We start from the raw sequence: 22327 nt of genomic DNA, 5'->3' as shown, positions 1-22327 counted from the left end.
GCTGGTGGTCAACAAAAGAGGTTTAAAGACTGTCTCAAGGCAATTTTTAAAAAATGTAGTATAAACACAAACAATTGGGAAACACTTGCCTGCAAGCACTCCAGTTGGAGAACAGCCTTTACCAAAGGTGTCATGGGCTTTGAAGACACTCGAACTCAGGACGAAAGGGAGAAACGCGCTAAGAGGAAGGCATGCTTGGCAAATCCACACCATCATCAACTCCTGCCCGGAAACCAATTTCCCCACTGTGGAAGGACGTGTGGATCCAAAATTGGCCTCCACAGTCACTTACGGACTCATTGTTAAAACCATGTTTATGGAAGACAATCTTAGTTGGCTAACAATGATAGCCAAAGAAAAAGATATTCCTAATGATTCAGAGGTAAGGTCAAGAAGAAACCACTCCAGCTTTGATCTCACAGATGAGGTTCAAGAAAGTGACAAGAAGGTCTCAATAAAAACAAGAAGATAGATGACCAGTTGATTTTGTCTCTGGCAACCCAAATACTAAGGAAAAACTTCAGGATAAATCAACAAAAAGTTTATAAGTCTTTTAACGCCAATAAGACCTAGATCCCAATCCTGTTGTTATAAAAGGGAACAATGTGCTACGTCCTGCAAGTTAATCACTTCTGTTGTCTGGAAGTTTGTCCTGAAGAGGAGCTGGTAGAAAAGGAGACAGCCTTAATGGGGAAAGGAAGGAAGGAATTTTAAATTAAAACTGCACCTGATGTCTTGTATTTATGAGGAAGCCAAGATACAAAGGCAGGAAATGCTGCCTGAATAATCCTGGTCCTGTGTGGACACCATGCAATTTCTGTTCCTGTACTAGTTTTTGAGAGTGAGCGTGTGTTTTGTTTTATTTCATATCAGCAACTGTTTGGGTTCATTGGATTTTAGGGCTGTTGCTGCTGTTTCGTGTTTGTTTTACTGGATGTCATTTGAGCTTATACGTTTCAATGACTGAATGTCACATCTAGTATTTTTCATAGACCAGTGACTCATGAATAAATTTCCAGTTGTTGGGGGATGGGAAAGGAGAATAAAGTTATGAGCCTCCATAGCTGTTTTGACCAAAACCTAATGAATGTCCAATGCACCTATAAAAACACACAGGTGTAGACTGTATATTAATACACTTTTGTTTGTTTGTTTGTTTGTTTGTTTATATCCCGCCTTTTCCAGATGGGACTGAATCCCCCCCCCTTTTTTTTTGCCCTGGCCTTTGACATCTGAGATGTATATTTTTAGGACCCCACACTACTTTTGTAAGTTGTTTAAAAGTAGTGTTTTAAATTGTTGCAACCTACCCTGAAACCTTGGGAACGCGGGTGGCGCTGTGGGTTAAACCACAGAGCCTAGGGCTTGCCGATCAGGAGGTCGGCGGTTCGAATCCCCGGGACGGGGTGAGCGCCTGTTGCTCTGTCCCAGCTCCTGCCAACCTAGCAGTTCGAAAGCACGTCAAAGTGCAAGTAGATAAATAGGTACCGCTCCGGTGGAAAGGTAAACGGCGTTTCCGTGCGCTGCTCTGGTTCACCAGAAGCGGCTTAGTCATGCTGGCCACATGACCCGGAAGCTGTACGCCGGCTCCCTCGGCCAATAAAGCGAGATGAGCGCCGCAAACCCAAAGTCGGTCACGACTGGACCTAATGGTCAGGGGTCCCTTTACCTTTACCTTACCCTGAAACCTTAGGGCAAAGGGCAAGTAATAAATTAAATTAAATTAAATTGTTGCTGTTATTGACAGCAAGCTATTGCTTTTCTCTTTTCTTTCTTTCTTTCTTTCTTTCTTTCTTTCTTTCTTTCTTTCTTTCTTTCTTCATATCAATCCTTCCTAGGCAGATTCCAAGTAACATCAAAACACATTAATTAAATCACAATATCAAAATATAACAGATCATTGGCATCCTTCCCACAGGGCAGCTGATGGGAGATAACCCTGAGAGGGGAAGAGGATAGTCTCTCTCTTTCTTCCCCCCCCCCCCACATCTCTCCTGAAATCCTACCCAGAAGGCAGCTGGTGGGAGATGGCCTTGTCAGGGTGTGAGCACAAGATAACCAGGCTGCAGAAGGCTCTGACATCAGTTTTCAAACTTCCCACAACTCATCCTGCCAAGGACGTTCTTACCCCACACGTGCTCATGTGGCAGAACTGGTGCTGCTACAGATGCTGCATGATACCTGTTCCGCCTTTGTAAAAATTCAGTCGTTTGGTGTGGCAGTGCCTGCACTGTGGGATTCCCTGTTTAGGGAAATTTAGGGTAGCCCTGCTTAGGGATTTTTAATGTTTGATGTTTTAGCATGTTTTTAATATTTTGTTGGGAGCTGCCCAGAGTGGCTGGAGAAACTCAGACACATAGGTGGGGAATAATAATAATAATAATAATAATAATAATAATAATAATAATTGTTGTTGTTGTTGTTGTTGTTGTTGTTGTTTTGTTGTTGTTGTTGTTGTTGTTATATCCTGCTTATTGAGATAAAGCAGGTGCCTTCAACTGTGCTCTTTTTGGCACCTGCTCATAATCTTGTTCAGACAAGTCTAGCCAAACGCTTAAGAAATTTTAAAATCTGTGTAAAGTGGGACCTCAGGTTAAATACGCTTCAGGTTACATACGCTTCAGGTTACAGACTCCGCTAACCCAGAAATAGTACCTCGGGTTAAGAACTTTGCTTCAGGATGAGAACAGAAATCGGGCTCCGGTAGCACGGCGGCAGCAGGAGGCCCCATTAGTTAAAGTGGTGCTTCAGGTTAAGAACAGTTTCAGGTTAAGAATGGACCTCCGGAACGAATTAAGTACTTAACCTGAGGTACCACTACATTTCAACTTTTGTGTGTTTTTAAGCGTGGTTGTGAGCCCCCCCCCCCCCCGATTTTCCTGTTTTATCTTCTGTAAACCGTTTTGAGGTTTGTTTGTTCTTTGTTGTTTGTAAATTTTATGAACTAAACAAACAAACGTCTGCTGTGGACCTCCTGTGAAGAGGATTATGGTGCATATTTTCTAAGACACACCCTTGCTTCCCATGCACCAGGCCTCTTGGCCACCGTTGAGCCCTGTGTGAACTGAGGCCAGAGAAAGACCCACCCATCATATTCCCCTGTGCCTACACAACGCTGAAGAAGAGAAGCAGTGGTTAGACAAGCTGTATTTCAGGGAAGTGCAGCCCTTTGAGGAATCCCTAACAGGATCTGGAGGAGCACAGGCGTTCAGCAAAACCATTGCCGGCTCCTTGAGCGAGAGATGCTGTCATTGCATCGTGCCAGTTTCTCACCACGTTTGCCCTTTTCATCTTGGCCCAAAGTCACAGTCACACACACACACACACACAGGCTGTGGGGAGGCCTAGGCATGCCTAGGCTGCTGTCCCATCTCTCTGTTGTCACCGCTTGCCTGTTCAGAGAGGTGAGCAGGCAATGGCAGCCAGGAGGTGGCACACCAGGGTCAGGATACACACACACACGCGCACACACAGTGGCATGGGCCTCACAGACAGCCCCGCAATGCTGACCCCCACCCCCATGGCATCACTGTCTAGAACACAGACAACCTACAAACTAAATACCCAGCCGGTTATATGATATAATAATGGCAAAGACTAAAACCAATACAAAAATGTATCTGGTATGGAAGTAGTCACGCTTCTCCCCAATTGCTCTCCCCAGCAATTGCTCATAGCTGCTCAAGGAAGCCCTTTCACACACCTTTAGGAACAGTGAAATCCCATTTTACAATTTGGTCGTTTAGTCCATTTCCACCTCCCTTGGCAAAAGCCTATGTAAGCCACTGAACATGGTGAAGCTTAAAAATCTGAAATAAATTTGATCAATAAATATAACGGTGCCGATCACAGAAACTCCAGTGGAAAGTATATTTTGCCTACCTGGTGAGTGACACCAAAAGCGTTTTTTAAAAAAAGTGAACCATAGATAAAGGTACCCCTGACCGTTAGGTCCAGTCGCGGACGACTCTGGGGTTGCACGCTCATCTCGCTCTATAGGCAGAGGGAGCCGGCGTTTGTCAGCAGACAGCTTCCGGGTCATGTGACCAGCATGACTAAGCTGCTTCTGGTGAACCAGAGCAGCGCACAGAAACACCGTTTACCTTCCTGCCAGAGCGGTACCTATTTATCTACTTGAACTTTGACATGCTTTCGAACTGCTAGATGGGCAGGAGCTGGGACCGAACAACAGGAGCTCACCCAGTCGTGGGGATTCGAACCACCGAACTTCTGGTCGGCAAGCCCTAGGCTCTGCGGTTTAGACCACAGCACCGCCCGCATGAACCTTATCAGACACTAAAAACACAGAGGGACAGACATTTAAAGCACATTCAGTGTGCATTTAAAACATAGGACTTCCCTCAAAGAATCCTGGGAAGTGTACTATGTTAAGGGTGATGGGAATTGTGGCTCTGTGAGGGAGGAAACCACATTTAGAATCAGAATTGTAGAGTTGGAGGGGACCACAAGGGTCATCTAGTTCAACCCAGGCAGAGGGCCTTCTCGGTAGTGGCGCCTGCCCTGTGGAACGCCCTCCCATCAGATGTCAAGGAAATAAACAACTACCTAACTTTTAGAAAACAACTGAAGGCAGCTCTGTTTAGGGAAGCTTTTAATGTTTGATGTTTTCTCATGTTTTTAATATTCTTTTGGGAGCTGCCCAGAGTGGCTGGGAAAACCCAGCCAGATGGGCAGGGTATAAATAATCATATTACTATGATGATGATTATAATTAACCCCCTGCAATGCAAGAATCTTCTGCGCAACATGGGGCTTACACCCAGAGACCCTGAGATTAAGAGCCTCATGCTCTACTGACTGAGCTATGCCAGGATTCTCTGAGGAAAGTCGTGGCTTATGAATACTGCGTGGCTCTTGCCAGATACAACACAGTCCTTCCTTCTTGGAACTGAAGGTTTCCTCCCCAACCTCCTCAACCCATTGCTTTATTTTAATGCCTTTTTGAATGTTTCTATCCCACCTTTCCCTCAAGGAACTCAGGACGGCATGCACGGTTCTCCTCCCCCATTTTATCCTCACAGAAACCCTGCGAGGTGGTACAGGCTGAGAGACTGACTAGGCCCAAGGCCACCTAGCGAACTTGATGTCTGAGTGCGGATTCGAACCCTGATCTCCCACTGGGATCCCAAGAAAAAGAGGGAACGTTTGGAGCGGCGCACATGGAAGTTTTGCTTCGGAACTGGCTGCGGACCATTTTATGTCAGCGCAGTTTCAGAATAGAATTATTCTCTTGTGTTGGTATCTCTTTCCTTCCCCCTTCCTTTCCCTGATGGTGGTGGCGTGTCGCTGAAGCGCCGGGAGCACAAGGCGGAGGGGGTTTCTTTTTCTCCAGATTGCAAACCCTTGAAGGGTGTTCAGGAAATGAAGCGGCTTTAATGCATTTAGACTTTCAACACATTAGGAGCGGCTTGGTTACAGCATCAAAGTGACACTCTGTGTCTGGGGCTTGAGAGAAAGGAGAACAAGGAAGGATGAGAGAGAAAGAGAAAGAAGCAAGCAAGGGGGAGAGATCAAGAGGCTGCCTGGTAAACAGTGCGAGAAAGAAACAAAGAGGAGTGTGAGTGTGTAAGAGATAAAGGGGAAAGGTGGCATTTCACAGGCAAAAGCTGCCCACTATGCCCTATTTGCCATTCATAAATGTTATTTTTTCGCACTTGAGAATAGGATTCCATGAAGACTACAACAAGTCATTTACATCGGACTAGATTATAGTCGTCCCTCGGAAGTCAAACGGAATCTGTGCCAGAAGTCCAGTCAACTTCCAAAACGTTCAGAAACCCAAGGTGTTGCTCCCGATTGGCTGCAGGAAGCTCCTGCAGCCAATCGGAACCTGCATCGGACATTTGGGTTCCAAAGAACATTCGCAAATCGGACCACTCACTTCGGGAGCCAAAACGTTCAACTTCCGAGGTACAACTGTACCTTCGAGGTCCCTTCCTCCTCCATGGTTCTGTTATTCAAAGTGTTCCTGTTTAAAAGAGAGGATGTGTGCATGTGGAAGAAAGAAAGCCAAAGAAACAGAACCAAGAACCAGGTCAGAACTGCCTTACTGGATCACACAAGAAACTCGTTTTAGCCCTGCATCCTGTTCCAAAATAGTAGACAGCCAAATGCCTCTGGTAAGCTCATGAGCAGGCTGTGAAGGGAACAGCCCTCCCTGGCAGCCGTGTACTCAGAGATATAGTGCTTGCCGACATGGAGGTTCACTCCAGCTGTCACACTAACAGATCTTGCAAGATCCATCCTCCATTGATTTCTCTACTACTTTTTTTCCTCTTTTTTTTAAAGCCAGCTACTGTGGATCGCGGGTGGCACTGTGGGTAAAACCTCAGCGCCTAGGACTTGCCAATCGCAGGGTCGGCGGTTCAAATCCTTGCGGCGGGGTGAGCTCCCGTCTTCGGTCCCAGCTCCTGCCCACCTAGCAGTTCGAAAGCACCCTTAAGTGCAAGTAGATAAATAGGGACCGCTTTATAGCGGGAAGGTAAACGGCGTTTCCGTGTGCTGCGCTGGTGCTGGCTCTCCAGAGCAGCTTCGTCACGCTGGCCACGTGACCCGGATGTGTCCTCAGACAGCGCTGGCCCCCGGCCTCTTAAGTGAGATGGGCGCACAACCCTAGAGTCGGACACGACTGGCCCGTACGGGCAGGGGTACCTTTACCTTTTACCTTACTGTGGATCTAGGGATGTGGGTGGTGCTGTGGGTTAAACCAAAGAGCCTAGGACTTGCGGATCAGAAGATCGGCAGTTTGAATCCCCACGACAGGGTGAGCTCCCGTTGCTCGGTCCCTGCTCTGCCAACCTCGCAGTTCGAAAGCACACCAGTGCAAGTAGAGAAATAGGTACCGCTCCAGCGGGAAGGTAAACAGCATTTCCGTTCGCTGCTCTGGTTTGCCAGAAGCGGCTTAGTCATGCTGGCCACATGACCCGGAAGCTGTACGCCGACTCCCTCGGCCAATAAAGCGAGATGAGCACCGCAACCTCACAGTCAGCCATGACTGGACCTAATGGTCAGAGGTCCCTTTACCTTTATATTTACTGTGGATCTTGGAGCAATGCATAGAGAGAAAACACAAGAGGGAGAAAGATAAGGTGAAGGAGCAGAAAAACAAGAATAGACTTAGGTGGTAGGGGGGAGGGAGAGAATAGCATGAGGACAAAGGAAGCAGACGGGGGGCAGAAAGGTGGGAGAGGATACATCGTCCAACCTGACTCAGTATTTTTATCCAGAAATATGTGCCATTGTGTTCAAACAGGGTTCACTCCACGTAAATGAGCACAGGAGTGGAGCCTAATAAAATTGGTGTGGAGAACCTATCGCCCTCCAGATGTTGCTGAACTACAACTCCCATCAGCCTCTGCAAACATGGCTAATGCCCAAAGGTGATGGGAGTTGTAGTTCAGCAACATCCGGGGGGGGGGGGTTCGCCACACCTGTTAGAGGATGCTTTTTTGATGATGGATGAGATGTTCCTCTTTAGGGCTGGTCCAGGATTTTTTGGCACCTGAGAAAGACCCCCAAATTGTGCCCCACCTATCCACCAGGGAAGAAGGGATGAAGGAAGATATACATCAAGAACAAGGGGCAGGGGAGAGAAAGCTACATTGGGAATCTTCTGCCCTGGTGGATCCTGTCACCTGAGGTGGTCGCCTCACCTTGTTTCATGAGTGGGCCAGCCTTGTTTGCAAGATAATTAATCTTATTTTGCTTCCAAGACATTAAAGGTCTGCTTGGGTGGTGCTGTGGGTTAAAGTACAGAGCCTAGGACTTGCCGATCAGAAGGTCAGCGGTTCGAATCCCTGCGACGGGGTGAGCTCCTGTTGCTCGGTCCCAGCTCCTGCCAACCTAGCAGTTTGAAAGCACGTCAAAGTGCAAGTAGATAAATAGGTACCGCTCCAGCGGGAAGGTAAACGGAGTTTCCGTGCATTGCTCTGGTTTGCCAGAAGCTGCTTAGTCATGCTGGCCACATGACCCGGAAGCTGTACACCGGCTCCCTCTGCCAATAAAGCGAGATGAGCGCTGCAACCCCAGAGTTGGCCATGACTGGACCTAATGGTCAGGGGTCCCTTTACCTTTTACCTTTATATGCACTCAAGCAGAAACAAGGCAAAAAGCAATTCCTGGTTGCAGGGATTGCAAATTTGAATTCTCCCACATTGGAGGTGCTCCCTGCACCCAGAAAAGTAGCACGTGAGGGAGAAGGCCAGGATAAACCCTCCCATCCGAGTAGTCTATATCTAGAGGTGATTTGTTGGCTTGCTCCTAATAATAGAACATTCAAACCACCACTGCAGCCAGAAGTGGTAACATCCAGGAAAAAGCTTTACCACTTAATTCTGCTGAATGTTGACATTTTTATCTGTACCTCTGTCAAAGTCTACTACAGTGTTGGAGGCATCCTGCCTCTTTTCTCCCAAGGCTGTTGTACACACCATAACAGTTTTTTAAAGTTCATGGCCTTCCCCAAATAAACTTCGGAAATGTAGTTTATTCCCCCCACAGACCTACAATTCCCTTAATAAACTACAGTTCAGTCCTACCATTTGGCAGGGAGGTGGCTGCCCAAGATGGCAGGTGCTGGAGACTAAGAAGCAGCAGAAAGCTGGTAGCTTGCCACCCTCAGATACAAGGGATAGTGCTGTCAGATAAACAGTGTTGAAGTAAAAGCCAGCTGCTTGCCCAGTCAATATCTGTATGGGGAATCAAGAAAGGCAGCGTCTTGTTCACCTTAGCACAGTGATGGCCAAACTTGGCCCTCCATCTGTTTTTGGACTACAGCTCCCATCATCCCTAGGTAACAGGACCAGTGGTCAGGGATGATAGGAACTGTAGTCCCAAAACGGGGGTGGGGGGGGGGGAGTTTGGCCATCACTGCTAGCAGCAAAAAAGGCATTGGCTTGGTGATTTGCTCCCACCTAGTCATGTCTTGCCTTCTGCCATGCTGCCAATGGGGAAAGATATGTTTATTTCATAAAAATTATATACTGTGCAACTATAAGGGGGGGGGGGGAATCCCCAAATGCCGGTGGCAAAAAGAACAAAGTAATGAAATTATAAGTAAAAACAATTATTTTAAACATTCAAAAATATTTCAGATCAAAAGCGGGTAAAAACACAGGCCAACACTGAGGAGGCCATCTTGTCAAAATACCCTCCCAAACTGGGAGATGCCCTTCTTGTGATGATGCCCACAAGGGAGGAGGCAAGCCATTTCCCTCAAAGTCTCTAAGGTGGCCCTGAGGACAATCTTTAAAAATTAATCTAACCATAATATGGTTCCCTATGTTTCTAAATTTTGAGGGCTAGCAAAAGAAGCAGAATGAAGAAAGAATTAGAAATCCGACTTACACTTTAGATGAAGAAAGTCTCTTCATTGCACCGGAAAACATCTTGGCTTTCTCACAAACTAACTCCAGCTCCTCAAACTAACTATCCTCAAATAGTTGCTCTTCCCAAAGTCCTCAGCCAAGTCACTCAGCAGGGGGGCAGGTCACAATGGAGGACATGACACCATGACTTTAGCTACCCTGCTTAACAATGGGCATGGCTCCCCTTAATATTCATTTTTTAAAAATATATATTTTAGTGGGTTAAGCGGTTTTATTTAATTTATTTTTAAAAAGTTCAAGACCCCTTTTCATGCAGCTCAGTGATTTTCTGGAAAGGACAGGAATCGCCACACGAACACACACGCTTTTCAATATGGTGGGGTTACCAAAGGAAAACACTTCTAGCCTAGACTATGGCTGCTGTTTCTCACTTAATAGTTAAAAATAACACCCTGTAGTAATCTGTCCAGTATTATGATGGTCAGAAGCAAGACTTCACCCTTAGACCTCCTCATCCCCGTTTCTGCCCAGTGTGTTCTGCCAATAAACAGCTTTCCTTAGGCTGCAAGGAAGTGAAATGTTATGAGTTTGTGGGTGTCATGAGTTTGTGATTAAGCAAATGGCTTTGTTTCAAAGAGACCCAAGATTCTGGAGCAGGAGGTCATGCAAGTTCAGTTCTTTGTATGTTCTTTGTATGTGCCCAGCAAAAGATGTTTTATCACGTTTTTAATATTCTGTTGGAACCGCCCAGAGTTGCTGGGGAAACCCAGCCAGATGGGTGGGGTATAAATAATAAATTATTATTATTTTTAAAAAACCAAAGGCCAACATACTACAGATCTGGATAGGATTGTCTATACAAAAATGGTTCTAGCAGGGACCAAAAAGAGTACAGTGAAGGTGTCTGCCTGATCTCAATCGGCAGGCAGTTCCAAAGTGTAGGTGCTGCCACAGTAAAAGATTCATTTCCTACAAATGCGGAACAAGGATTATGTGGCAATTGTTCTAACGGTGTGCCAGTTCTGATATGAGAGAGGGAGACACTCAAGTCATTTGAGAAGGGATGTGGCGTGATGTCATGGAAGGCACTCATTAATGGAAATAACTCAGCAATGTTTAACAATGGAATTGGTGTCGTTTTACCAGCCCGTTTCATTTCTTAAAATTTCCTTCCCTTCCCCATAATATTAGCTTGAGGAAACCATAAATCAAGAAACCATAAAGTTTCAGAACGGTTATTACTGTACCGCACATGCGCACTCTTCGAAAAATTAAGTATTTTTAAAAACAGCTTAATCAATTTGAAAGACTGCATTTTGCATTTTCTGCAGAAACAGAGAAGCTGGCAGAGCTAATGGGCAACCAAGGTTAAGACTGCAATTCTATACATGCTTTCATGGGAGTAAGGCCCAGTGAACTAAAAGAAACTTACATCTGAGTAGATGTGAATATATACCTTCCAATATTTCTCTGATGAAAAAAAGGGACATCCTATTCAATAATAATAAAATTTATTATTTATCCCCCACCCAGGTTGCCCCAGCCACTCTGCACAGCTTCCAACATATATAAAAATATAATAAAACATTTTAAAACTTCCCTATACAGGGTTTCCTCCATATGTCTTCTAAAGGTTGTATAATTACTTATCCCCTTAGGCTTGATGGTCGCATAGCTCCATGCTCTCCTGCATTTCCCCATAGAAAACAGGACATCCTACCATACCCTCCAATATTTCTGATGAAAATAGGGACGTGCTAAGGAAAAGCAGGATATTTGGGGATCAAACCAGAAACCAGGACAGCTTCTGTAAATCTGGGAATGTCCCTAGAAAATAGGGAGACTTGGAGGGTCTGCCTTCAACAAATATAGAAGATCAGCTGCCCTCTGTATCAAAAAACTTGTTAAAATGATGATTTGTAACTGGCCTCACGCCTATAGTTTTGAGAAAGAAAGATAAGAAACGTAAACAAGGAAACAGACAATAATACGATGGTGATTTAAATGTCACACATAGCCCAAATTATTTTCACCAAATTATTAGGTGAAAGAGGGAGTGCTTAACTTTCTTTCTTTCTTTCTTTCTTTCTTTCTTTCTTTCTTTCTTTCTTTCTTTCTTTCTCTTTCTTTCTTTCTTTCTCCATCTTCACACTTCTCAAACCCAGCGCCTACCATTAGACAGAATGAGACAGGCATCCGAAGCAACAGATGTTCTGTGTCATGAAAGGCCAGCAAACTGTTAGTTACTCAATTTTTTATTATTCTATTTTTACTGGCAGGGAGGCGGGGAGGTAATTCTGCGATTTCCTGCCTCAGGTGCCAAAATATATCGACTGGCCTTGAGGATACTGCTCTGCACCTTGACTGGGCAGGGAGGTTTTTGGTGGCAGCCCCTTCTACGGCAGCAAAATGTCTTACGGGCCGTACCTGCCAAAACTTTCTGTCCATCGTGGAGAGATTAGACTCCAAGAAGGTTTGTACATTTGATAAAAAAAATATTTATAACCCCCTACTTCATCACAATGGGATATCAGGGCCAACTAGAATCATGACTACCGTATTTTTTGCTCTATAGGACTCACTTTTTCCCTCCTAAAAAGTAAGGGGAAATGTGTGTGTGTCTTATGGAGCGAATGCAGGCTGCGCAGCTATCACAGAAGCCAGAACAGCAAGAGGGATTGCTGCTTTCACTGCGCAGCGATCCCTCTTGCTGTTCTGGCTTCTGAGATTCAGAATATTTTATAAACCTAAAATACTATGCAATAAAAGAGCGGATAAAAATGGGGATGCAGCAACTCTCAGGCTAATACAAAACTATTCAGGAGTGGAAGTTGTTGTTATTTTTTTTTATTTATTATTATTATTATTATTATTATTATTAATCTGCCCTTCGTTTTAACGTCCCAGGATGGACTACAACAATTAAAACACAGTATGAAAAATAGTTTAAAACAAATTACCGTCATAGAAATTAAAGGTAAAGGTACCCCTGCCCGTACAGGCCAGTCTTGACAGACTCTAGGGTTGTGCGCTCATCTCACTCTAGAGGCCGGGAGCCAGCGCTGTCCGCAGACACTTCCGGGTCACGTGGCCAGCGTGACGAACCTGCTCTGGCGAGCCAGAGCCGCACACGGAAACGCCGTTTACCTTCCCGCTAGTAAGCAGTCCCTATTTATCTACTTGCACCTGGGGGTGCTTTCGAACTGCTAGGTTGGCAGGCGCTGGGACCGAGCAACGGGAGCGCACCCCGCCGCGGGGATTCGAACCGCCGACCATACGATCGGCAAGTCCTAGGCGCTGAGGGTTTACCCACAGCGCCACCCGCGTCCCTGTCATAGAAATTAGGTGGGATTAAAATATGCATCTCAAGTGTCAACGTGGTTTAACTATCAATAGTGGTTTTCTGGAGAATTCTGGGAACTGGAGTTCTGTGAGAGGAATTGGGGGGGGGGTGTCTCCTAACAACTCTCAGCACCATTGACAAACTATAGCTTCCATAATTATTTGGGGGAAGCCATGCCTCTTTAAAGTGGTACCACAGTGTTTAAATCGTATGGTGTGAATTTGGCCTCAGTCACAGATGCCCCACATCACGTCTCTCTTTGCCCTCAATGAAAAAGTAAACCTGCGTCTGGACTATACGACTTCAGACTTCAAAGGTGGAGTCTGACCTCAAAACGTTCACTTCACATACAAATGTAGCTTATCCGGGAGAAGAGTTCTAGTCATACCTTCTCCCAAATATGCTAGATTTCTATATGCAGGTAATTTTGGCTTTATATGTGCGTTTGTTGTGTGAGCTCTCCACCCGGAGCCTGAAAATGCATCACTTACAATTCTACCATTCTATGATTCTACACCAGGGTTTCCCAAACTTGATTCTCCAGTTGTTTTTGGACTACAGTTCCCATCATCCCTGACCACTGGTCCTGCTAGCTAGGGATGATGGGAGTTGTAGTCCAAAAAACAGCTGGAGACCCAAGTTGGGAAACCTTGTTCTATACTGTCCTGATTTACCACCTCAGTGACAATAGGCCTAAGACTGCAAGTTTGCTGGGACCAGGGACCTACCTATTTTTGCTGTATGTAATAATAATAATAATAATTTATTATTTGTACCCCACCCATCTGGTTGGGTTTCCCCAGCCACTACGGGCAGCTTCCAACAAAGATTAAAAATACATGTATATAAAGCACAATATATTTATCGAAACAACCACAACGAATAATTTAAAAAACCCAATTTTTACATTTTGCACTTGGGTGGATACAGAAGACGAGCATGCACCTTTTACCAAGGAAGCACCCCTGTGAATTATTTGGGGGGGCATATTATTTAAAAACCTTTGGAAGCAACAGATCAAAAAGGACAGTGCCTGCATTTCTGATTATTATGCCCTTCAGTCTTTGTGCATTTGTGAGTGCCGTTTGCACCGTCCCAGTACAAAATGTGAAGTGTGAGTCAGCCCCACATCTCAAAACTTGAATCTTGTTAGCCCTTTGCTCAACCGAACTCAGCTTCCACCTGATCCTATTGCATGGAGTGTGGCTTTAAAAGGCCCAACATTCAATAGGCTGGAAGAGGAGGAAAGGATTTTGGTGTCTGCCGCAGCCTCTGTGGCTGTGACCCATATCATCTACTGCCTGGGGACCTCGCCTATCTATGAACCTTCACAGCCTTTCAATTCTTTTTTTCCTAATTCCCCCCTCTCTCTGACTGAAAGCAATCCCTTCCAGGGGTGTGAGTGGGTGTCTGTGGACAGCTCAGTGGAAGGGTGGAAAGAACAGCTCTTCTCTGCACACGCCCCCCGCCTGCAAACCACCACCCCCCGCCAGGTAGCAACAGGGGGAAACTCTGGCGATTATGTTTGTATGGCGCTGCCCCCCTCCCTCCACTACAGAGCTGGTGCCTGGGGATTTCCAGCTTGGTTGAAAATGCCTAATCACCTTACCAGGATATCCACAGATATACTGAAAAGAGGAAAGTGGAAAATAAAAGGAGGTTTGGGGGGGGGGAGGAAGTTGTGGAGCCACAATGGTGGTTAATAAAGAGGATTCGCAGACCTGACAGTGAACAGCCTGGAGGTGAAATGAGGAAAGGTGAGAGATTATAAAAGTGTGTGTGTGTGTGTGTGTGTGTGTGTGTGTGTGTGTGTGTGTGTGTTTTCTGCTTAATTTCTAGGAAAAGGGCACATCAACACTGAGAAGTCCTTCACTCCAAACCTTGAAATGTGTGGCCTCTGTAGTTAATCAGCATGGATTAACTTTTTAGAGCAAAGTGCTCTAAAGAAAGGCACTTTATTCTTGCCTTTTTACATCCATAGATTAAGACATTGAAAACCAAGGGCGAGGAGACAAATTAGTTTGGTTTCCCATTTCCACATGAACCTGCCTAACACGCCCTTTCTAAACCAGTTTGCAAACAGAAAAGCAACGATCAATTTTTTTCTGCTCAAAATATTTTTTTAAAAAACACATGAACATTAGGGGAAAGAAGGCACAGAAATGTGCATGAAAATGCACCTCGCTTAAAAAAAGAAAATAAGTTGCAAACTGTTGCAGAAACTAAACTGAAATTAAGACTAGGGAAATGAGAAATGCAGAGAAATCAAAATTGACAGATTCAGCCATCCCTGTTGAAAGCAGATGCAAAGTTTGAACTCTAGAACAAATCAAGTTAATTTCTCCCCCGCCCTCTCTGCGTGTAACAGAGTGAGCACAGAGAAAATTGTCACAAACACACTAATTTCCTTTATTAACAATATCTGTATCCCCTTCTTTGTACAATCAGAGAGACTCATGAGAGCTAAATTTTTACCACTGTTCTGTCTGCATCTTGCAAAGCCAGATGGTGTATTCACACATGACATTCAGTTTGCCCTTTGCATTTCCTAGCTCTGAAATGGGGATGGGGCTCTCTTAAGATCCATATTGGCTAGTAGCACACATTTATCCTGGTTTTAAAAGGGCTCTCTTGCATGGATAAATCAGTGCCCACAAACACCATAAGAGTCGTGATGATATTTTTCATGCCAAGTGAGGAAAACAGAAGTCTGAAAGATGCAAACTAGGATTTGATGACTTCTAGACCTGGGCCAACTCTGCCCACTCACATACCAACCCTCTCTGTCCTTTTCATGCTTGCTTGAAATATCTGCATGCCACATAAGATACACTGAGCTCTTTGGATGAAGGGCAGGTTATAAACCTCACAACAGAGGCAGATTTAGGGGAGCGCCACCGGTTCACCTGCACTGGGCGCAGAGCCAAGAGGGCACCACAACAGTGACTTAGAGGTGGCAGGTGGTGGTTGGTGCACAATTTTTGCACTGTATAATTTTGAAAGCCCAAAGTCCCCCACTGCTCAAAAAGAAAACCTTGGGATCAGTTTACTTGCAAGGTTGCTTTACCTCATATATGCCCACTTAATCACTTCAATCTGTGGAGCTGGCACTATTACAGGTAGCAGATAATACTAGTTCTGCATTTGCAAGAAATTAATCTTTGGAACTCCCTGTGCATTGACATCAGGAAGGCACCTTCAATGTACTGTTTTTGGTGCCCGCTGAAAGCATTTTTGTTCAGGCAGGCGAGCCTATCTAGACATGTGTTTCAATCTGGTTTTTTAGTTTATTACCGATTTTACTTATTAAAATATTTTAAATAGGTATTTTTAATGGCTTTAGACTTATAATTCTAAGTGTTTTGTTCTTTTCTTAAACCATTTTGAGGTTTTATTACCATCAAATGGTATATAAATCATGAGAAATAAAAATAAATGAATAAATAACTTGAACAAATTGAACACAGCAATGAGCAACCTAGTCTCTTTTTTCCTTCTCTTCAGATTTGGCCGGGGATGGGTAACTGGCAGACTATAGTCCAGATGGGTCCACGTCATGCCTCTGTCAAATTGTAGTCAAGTTTTCACTTTCAGAACAAAAGCTTTCCTTCCAAGCTGTAGAAAACAGACATTCAACATTCTAACGTTACAATTCTTCTTTAGATTTTGTATGTACGGTAATATGTACAGTGGTACCTCGGGTTAAGAACTAAATTCCTTCTGGAGGTCTGTTCTTAACCTGAGGTACCACTTTAGCTAATGGGGCCTCCCGCTGCCGTGAGATTTCTGTTCTCATCCTGAAGCAAAGTTCTTAACCCGAGGTACTATTTCTGGAAGTGTCTGTAACCCGAGGTACCACTGTATATATAGGCCTCTATTTACAATGCTGTGCCTGACCTCAGTGGAAAAGGGATGCTGTCCTGGCCTGACAACACTTTTAAAGGGGCTTGGTCATTCATAAGCGTATCAGTTTCAGGAGTAAAATTTGTTAGTGTGTACACATGTGTCCAGTGCAGGTTGTATGGAAAATTAAGTTGCCTCTAAAAAAACAGGCACTAACCATCTCTGGCCTAGCATGTTTTCATAAGCGGCACTAGAAACCTATTTTGAGAACCCTATCAAAATAGAGCTGTCAACCCATTAAAGAATTTTCAATCGATTAATCACCTGCCTTAGAGCTCATTTACAGAGTGAGTCTGTACATGTATACTCAGACATAAGCCTCACAGAGTTAAATGGAACTTACTGTCAGGTAAGTGTGTGTACAATCCTATGCACATCTAATTGAATCTCATGAGGACTTACTTCTGAGTAGGCACAGGATTGCATTGTTAGTTATAAACTGATTATATTTATGTCCATATTACCAGGCTTTCATTTAAAAAAAAAAAAAGAATATTGAAGGAAGCGCAGGGTAGCTCAAAATTAAAAAAAAGAAGTTACTATATTGTTAATATTATAATTCCTCCTTATGGTAACATACCAGAGCCAAAATAGCCTTACAAATAAATACATCAACAAATGTACCTTTAAGACTTAACCACACCCTTGAAATTGGCCTCCACTTTTTGTTAAAAGGGAGAAATGACACCTGAAAGGGAGAGAAGTCCATAACTCAAACTTGACTCAGAATCAACTATTTTAAAAACCTTGGTGAATTAATCTACCAATTGATCTAATCAAAAATTGCATCCTGATGTTGGAGGACTAGAAAGCACAAGAAAGTCATTTAAAACAAAGACACAAGCTCAACCCTGAATGTATATTCCAAGTGATGAAGCCTTTGCATTCATTTTTTAGAGAGGAGGTTTTGTTGGTACTGATGGGGAGAGATCTACAAAGTTTTGCTTGTGTGTTGTTGTTGTTTAAAGGCCTAAAACATGAAAGGAGAACTAGATTCAGCAGAGAACTAAATTTTCATTGAACTAGAACCTACTCTTCCTTTTTCAGGTCCCTTTTACACCATTTAAAAATAATTTCAAAACACACTATGCCAACAACTGCTGTGCCTCAGCCATATTCTCCAAACATATTGCAAAGTTTAAGTAGCAGCGTTTAAAGTCAAAGCTGGCTCTACCATTAGGCAGAGGGAGGCGGATGCCTCAGTTAGTAGATGCTGAAGTGCAGAGGAAAGCCACAGTGAGTTGCCTGGAGATATGAAATGTGTAATATAGCACGTAGCCTCCTTTCTTCAGGCACAAGGAGAACACTGACCCATCCTCACTAGTGTTAAAGAGTCAGTTACCAGTCAGGTAGGTTTCGAGGGGCGCTGCCATCTTGCAAAATATCTTAGCTCAGCCCTGTCACAGCACTGAGGTACAACTGCTTCTTCACAAATTTGGACGCAAATGCCATCCCAGCAGCCCAGCCACACTTTTGGCCTTCTGTTTTTTTGCTCTTACCTCTTATGAGGGACAACCAGCTCCAAGTTATTAAAGAGACGAAGCTCATTTTCACTTCACCGCCTTCACACCCACGACTCGCATTCTCCATGCTGCCCCTCAGCCATGTGAACGTGAGCGGGAGAGAAGGCCGAGGGCCAGGGGCTTCCCGTCACACCACTAAAAACCCGGGTTTCCCATTCGCACGTTAGGAATAAGGCATTCCAGAGCGGGGCCTGTGACAGTCAGCGGGTGTTTATACATTTAAGGTACACCCCTCCACACACACAAAGAATCCTGGGAACTGTAGTTCATTAAGGGTGCTGGGGATTGTAGCACTGATGCTTGGGGAACCTGGCAAATTTAAGGAACAGGTGAACTGCGCTTTAATCGGCTTTTGGTTTTCGATTAATTTGTTCCACTGCTGCTTTATACTGTAGTTTCGTGTGCGCGCGCGCTTTTGTGAGCCACCCAGAGAACTCTTCTGATGCGGCTCGAGTATAAAGGTAAGAAATAAAAGCAAAACAATGCGCGCTGCTAGCCGTTCCTCGAGCGTACCTGCTTCACCTGCGCGCCCTTGGGCGCTTCTCCCTCCCTCCCTGGCAAGACTTTAGGGTTGTTTATGTCCTCCGCGGCGCAGTCCAAAAGCCAACAGCGGACATATTTGCCCCAATTACGCGCCTGCCCCCCCCCCCCGAGAATATTCCCTGCCGGGCCCACCCTTGCCAACCTCCCCAAGATCCTCTTCCCGGCGCGCTCCAGAAGTTCTTGGTGCGCAGCGGGATCCCTCGGTGCTTCCCACCTCTCCTTCCATTGGGATCCCGCTTCCTTCGCGCTGCGATCCTCCAGATCCGCACATTCCTTCTCTCTTTTCTCTCCCCTGAAATCCCTGCCTCCCGCTTCCCGCCGGCCAGACCACCCCGCGCCACCTCCGGGCCGATCGCGCGTTGCTGCTCACCTGCCCTGTTTCGTGATGATCATTTCCGTCTGGTGCTTGTGGAACTTGGCCCAGAGAGGATAGTTGTTGAGCACGACCTGGATCTTCCCGGAGACTTGGTAGCCCGGCACTTGGTAGAGAGGCCCGCGCGGGAACATGTGCTGGACGGCGGCCGAGTAGCAGCCTTCTCCCCCGGGCGCGCTGGGATACAGGTCCCCGGCGCTTGGGTAGATCTCGGCCGCGGACACCGAGAAGCCGGGATTCCCCGCAGGGGCAGCCGAAGAAGGAGCAGGAACCGGGGGAGGAGGAGGAGGCGGAGGTCTGTAAGAGGAGCAGTTGTTCACGGCCGGCCCTAGAAACCTGCCCGATGGGGCCGGGCTGCTCACCCCAAAGCCGCCTCCTCCCTGCACCATCTGTGCGCCGTAGGTCAGCCCTAAGTTGCAGCCGCCTTCTTGCATGTGGGGCTCCGGGTAGTAGAAGCGCTCCTGGGGGACGCCGATCTTCAGCTCGGCGGGGTCTTTGGTCGCCGCTCCCTGGAGGTCTGGCGGCTCCTTGGCGAAACTTTGGCTCTCTGCCCCGTTCAGCATGGTGAGGGCAGCGGCGGTCGGGTTGGCGCTTCCTCCGGCGAGGGAATCCAAAGCGCCCATTGAAGAAAGGCTGGCGGGGTGGGGTGGGGGGGAGCGGGAGGGAGTTGGCAGCAGAGGAAAAAAGGAGGAGGAGGGCTGAGGAGGAGGAGGAAGGTAGGTAAGTAAGTAGGGAAGGGGGGGGAAGTCCCGAGGGTTGGCTCGAAACCCTCAAAGGCTCATCGTGGCTGGGAAAGGGGACACCCAGTGGTGTCCCCTACCCGAGACCAGCCTAGTCCGTTTTATCAACAGCAATCTGGTCCGTTTCCTTACTTGGCAGAACGAGGCTGCTCAATTTCGCTCCTCATCCTTCTTTAGCAGCCGTGCTTTCTCCTGCATCGCAAAACATCGCCAGAAGTTTGGGGTTGTTGTTTATATATTCGCGGCAGCTGATGGGTCAAGATCACAGCTGCTTAACTCCGGGTTTCTTCTCTACTTTTTCTTTCCTAAGGATCTCAAGAGGGGGGGGTTATTTCCCCCCCCTTTCTACTTTATTCTCTTCTTTGCTACTCTGCCCAGCCCATCCTCGCCGCCTCCGAAAACTGCTCTCTCGACCTGCCTCCTATTAAAAGCACAGCGTTCGAGCTCTCGTGTCGGCTTCGCTTCCATTGGCTGAGCGGAGTTTCCAAGACACGCCCACCTCCGCTGCTCCTTCCCCTTCAATGCTACAAGCTTCGCTCCAATGAATTAAGAAGACAGGTCCTTCCAAAGTGATCTCCCTATTATTATTATTATTATTATTATTATTATTATTATTATTATTATTATTATTTCCAACATGCCAGTTCTGTATTCTTGTTTTTTTTGCCTAGTTATATCCCAGAATAATAAATAAATTTATATATGGTTGGTGCTATTTTGGACGGAATATTCCTCCATTCAAATATAAGTAACTATTCTGGGGTTTTTTGGGGGGGGGGGGTTCTTCTGAAACTCAATAAAAAATATATTTTAAAAAATGAATTAAAACCAACTGCCTGAGTAAAACTCTGTGGTGTCAGGGCAATGCTTATATTCTATTTTCAGGTTCAGATGTTGTATGAACTCCTAGTTCCCACTTCAGAGGTTGAGCATGCACAATCAAATCTGCAGGTTGATTATAAGATTTCCAAAAAGGTGGGGGGGCTCACATATATATCTGTGTGCACAGGGAGCTGCCTCCACCTGAGTGTGAACCCTGAAAAGCAGGGTTCCTGACCATGTGAAGAGAGCCGTCTGTGTGAACAGTTCTTGTTCGATATGCAGGGATCAGGCGTGCAAGACCACTTCCTCCCCCTCCCTCGCACCACCCTCATTGCTGCTCTTTAGGCTTCTTTGGGACGAAAGGAGTGGTATAAATGTAAAAAGATAAAACATAAAATATTAAGAGGGTTTTGTTTTTGGTACATCCCAGTCACTGCTTATTAATTAATTAATTAAAGTACATCTTTGGCCCTCCAGATTTTGTTGGATTGCAGCTCTCATCATCCCTGACCATTGTCTGTGCTTGTAAAGCATGGGAGCTGGAGTCCATCAACATCTGGAAGACCAAAGGTTTCCCTGTCTGTACAGAATAATAGAATCGTAGGGTTGGAAGGGACTTTGTGGAATCATTTAGTCCAAATCCTGTAATGTAGGAATGTGCACCCATACAGGGATCAAAACATTGGCGTTATCAGCACCACAACCAACTGAGCTAACCAGTAAGCCTTGATTTAAGACTTTCATAATAACCTCATTTCCTTCGACGAAGTTCTTTTCCGCAGCTTTATCCTCCAATCAACCCTGCGAAGTAGGTTAGGTTGAGAGACGGTGGCTTGCTTTAAAGCCGTTGCCAGCAATTGTAAGCATCATGGGTGTTGTAGTCTACCAACATCTGCAGGGTCACAGGCTCCCCACTTCTGCTTTAAATAATGGGTCTGGAAATTAAGATTTACCATCTTGATTAATTAACAGGGGGGAGAGAGCAGAATAGACCTCATACAACATTACCAGGAGTGATTTGAACATAAATGTGATTATATTGACACCTGGATTTGAGATACTGATCTTAAAATTCATTGACAAGTGCCCCTTTAGAAAGAGTTCACTGCTTTAATATGAAGGAGATCTATTTAAATCAATCCATTTAGGGGATCTTTTTCTCTTTCTTTCTCTCTCTCTCTCTCTCTCTCTCTCTCTCAGCAGAATGTAAACAATTAAAGTGGCTGTAGGTACTTCCTAATTTGAATTTGCCTGTAAACATTCTCAGTTGCACCCAATTAAGTTAACTCTGAGTAGACCCAATTAAATCAATGAACCCAAGTTTGTCATGTCCATGAACTTCAACGAGTCCAATCTGAATACAACGCAATACTACTTTGATGGTTTTTAGTATTACCAATTATAGAACTGAATTTAAGGGACTGGGCCGGGGTGCATTGAGGTGTTGGGAGGAATTATCAAAGTTTAAACATTGTCCTGTACATTCTGATGCTTAAACATAATTGTCCAGCATTTCACTTTGATATGCCTCAATGCCAAATTGCAAAGATAAAGTCATATCCCTGCTCCTCATATTCTCCCACTCCATAACTGAACACTGGCATTTTTGCCATGTCTATGTGTATTTCTAACTCTAGCCGGGGAGTTGAAGAACTACATTGTCTCATTTTTTTGTTCTTGTTCAGACTAAAGCAAGCAGATCATACTTAGGGCATATGATTTGAGATTTCTTA

General features: G+C 45.2%; 1 protein-coding gene across 1 annotated transcript in view; it reads right to left on the bottom strand.

Annotated features, from left to right (window-relative positions):
- The window catches only part of TBX21 (T-box transcription factor 21), a 58784-nt gene extending 38601 nt beyond the window's left edge, over positions 1-20183 (bottom strand). The window contains exon 1 of the mRNA XM_028703623.2: positions 19030-20183. Coding sequence (XP_028559456.2) covers positions 19030-19655 — 626 coding nt within the window. The 5' untranslated portion in view covers positions 19656-20183. The remainder of the gene's footprint in view (positions 1-19029) is intronic.
- Between the last annotated feature and the right edge of the window lie 2144 nt (positions 20184-22327).

Source organism: Podarcis muralis, chromosome 13, assembly GCF_964188315.1.
Source record: "Podarcis muralis chromosome 13, rPodMur119.hap1.1, whole genome shotgun sequence".
Lineage (NCBI taxonomy): Eukaryota > Metazoa > Chordata > Lepidosauria > Squamata > Lacertidae > Podarcis > Podarcis muralis.
Note: the sequence above shows the minus strand (reverse complement) of the source record. Positions and strands in the feature narration are given on the sequence as shown.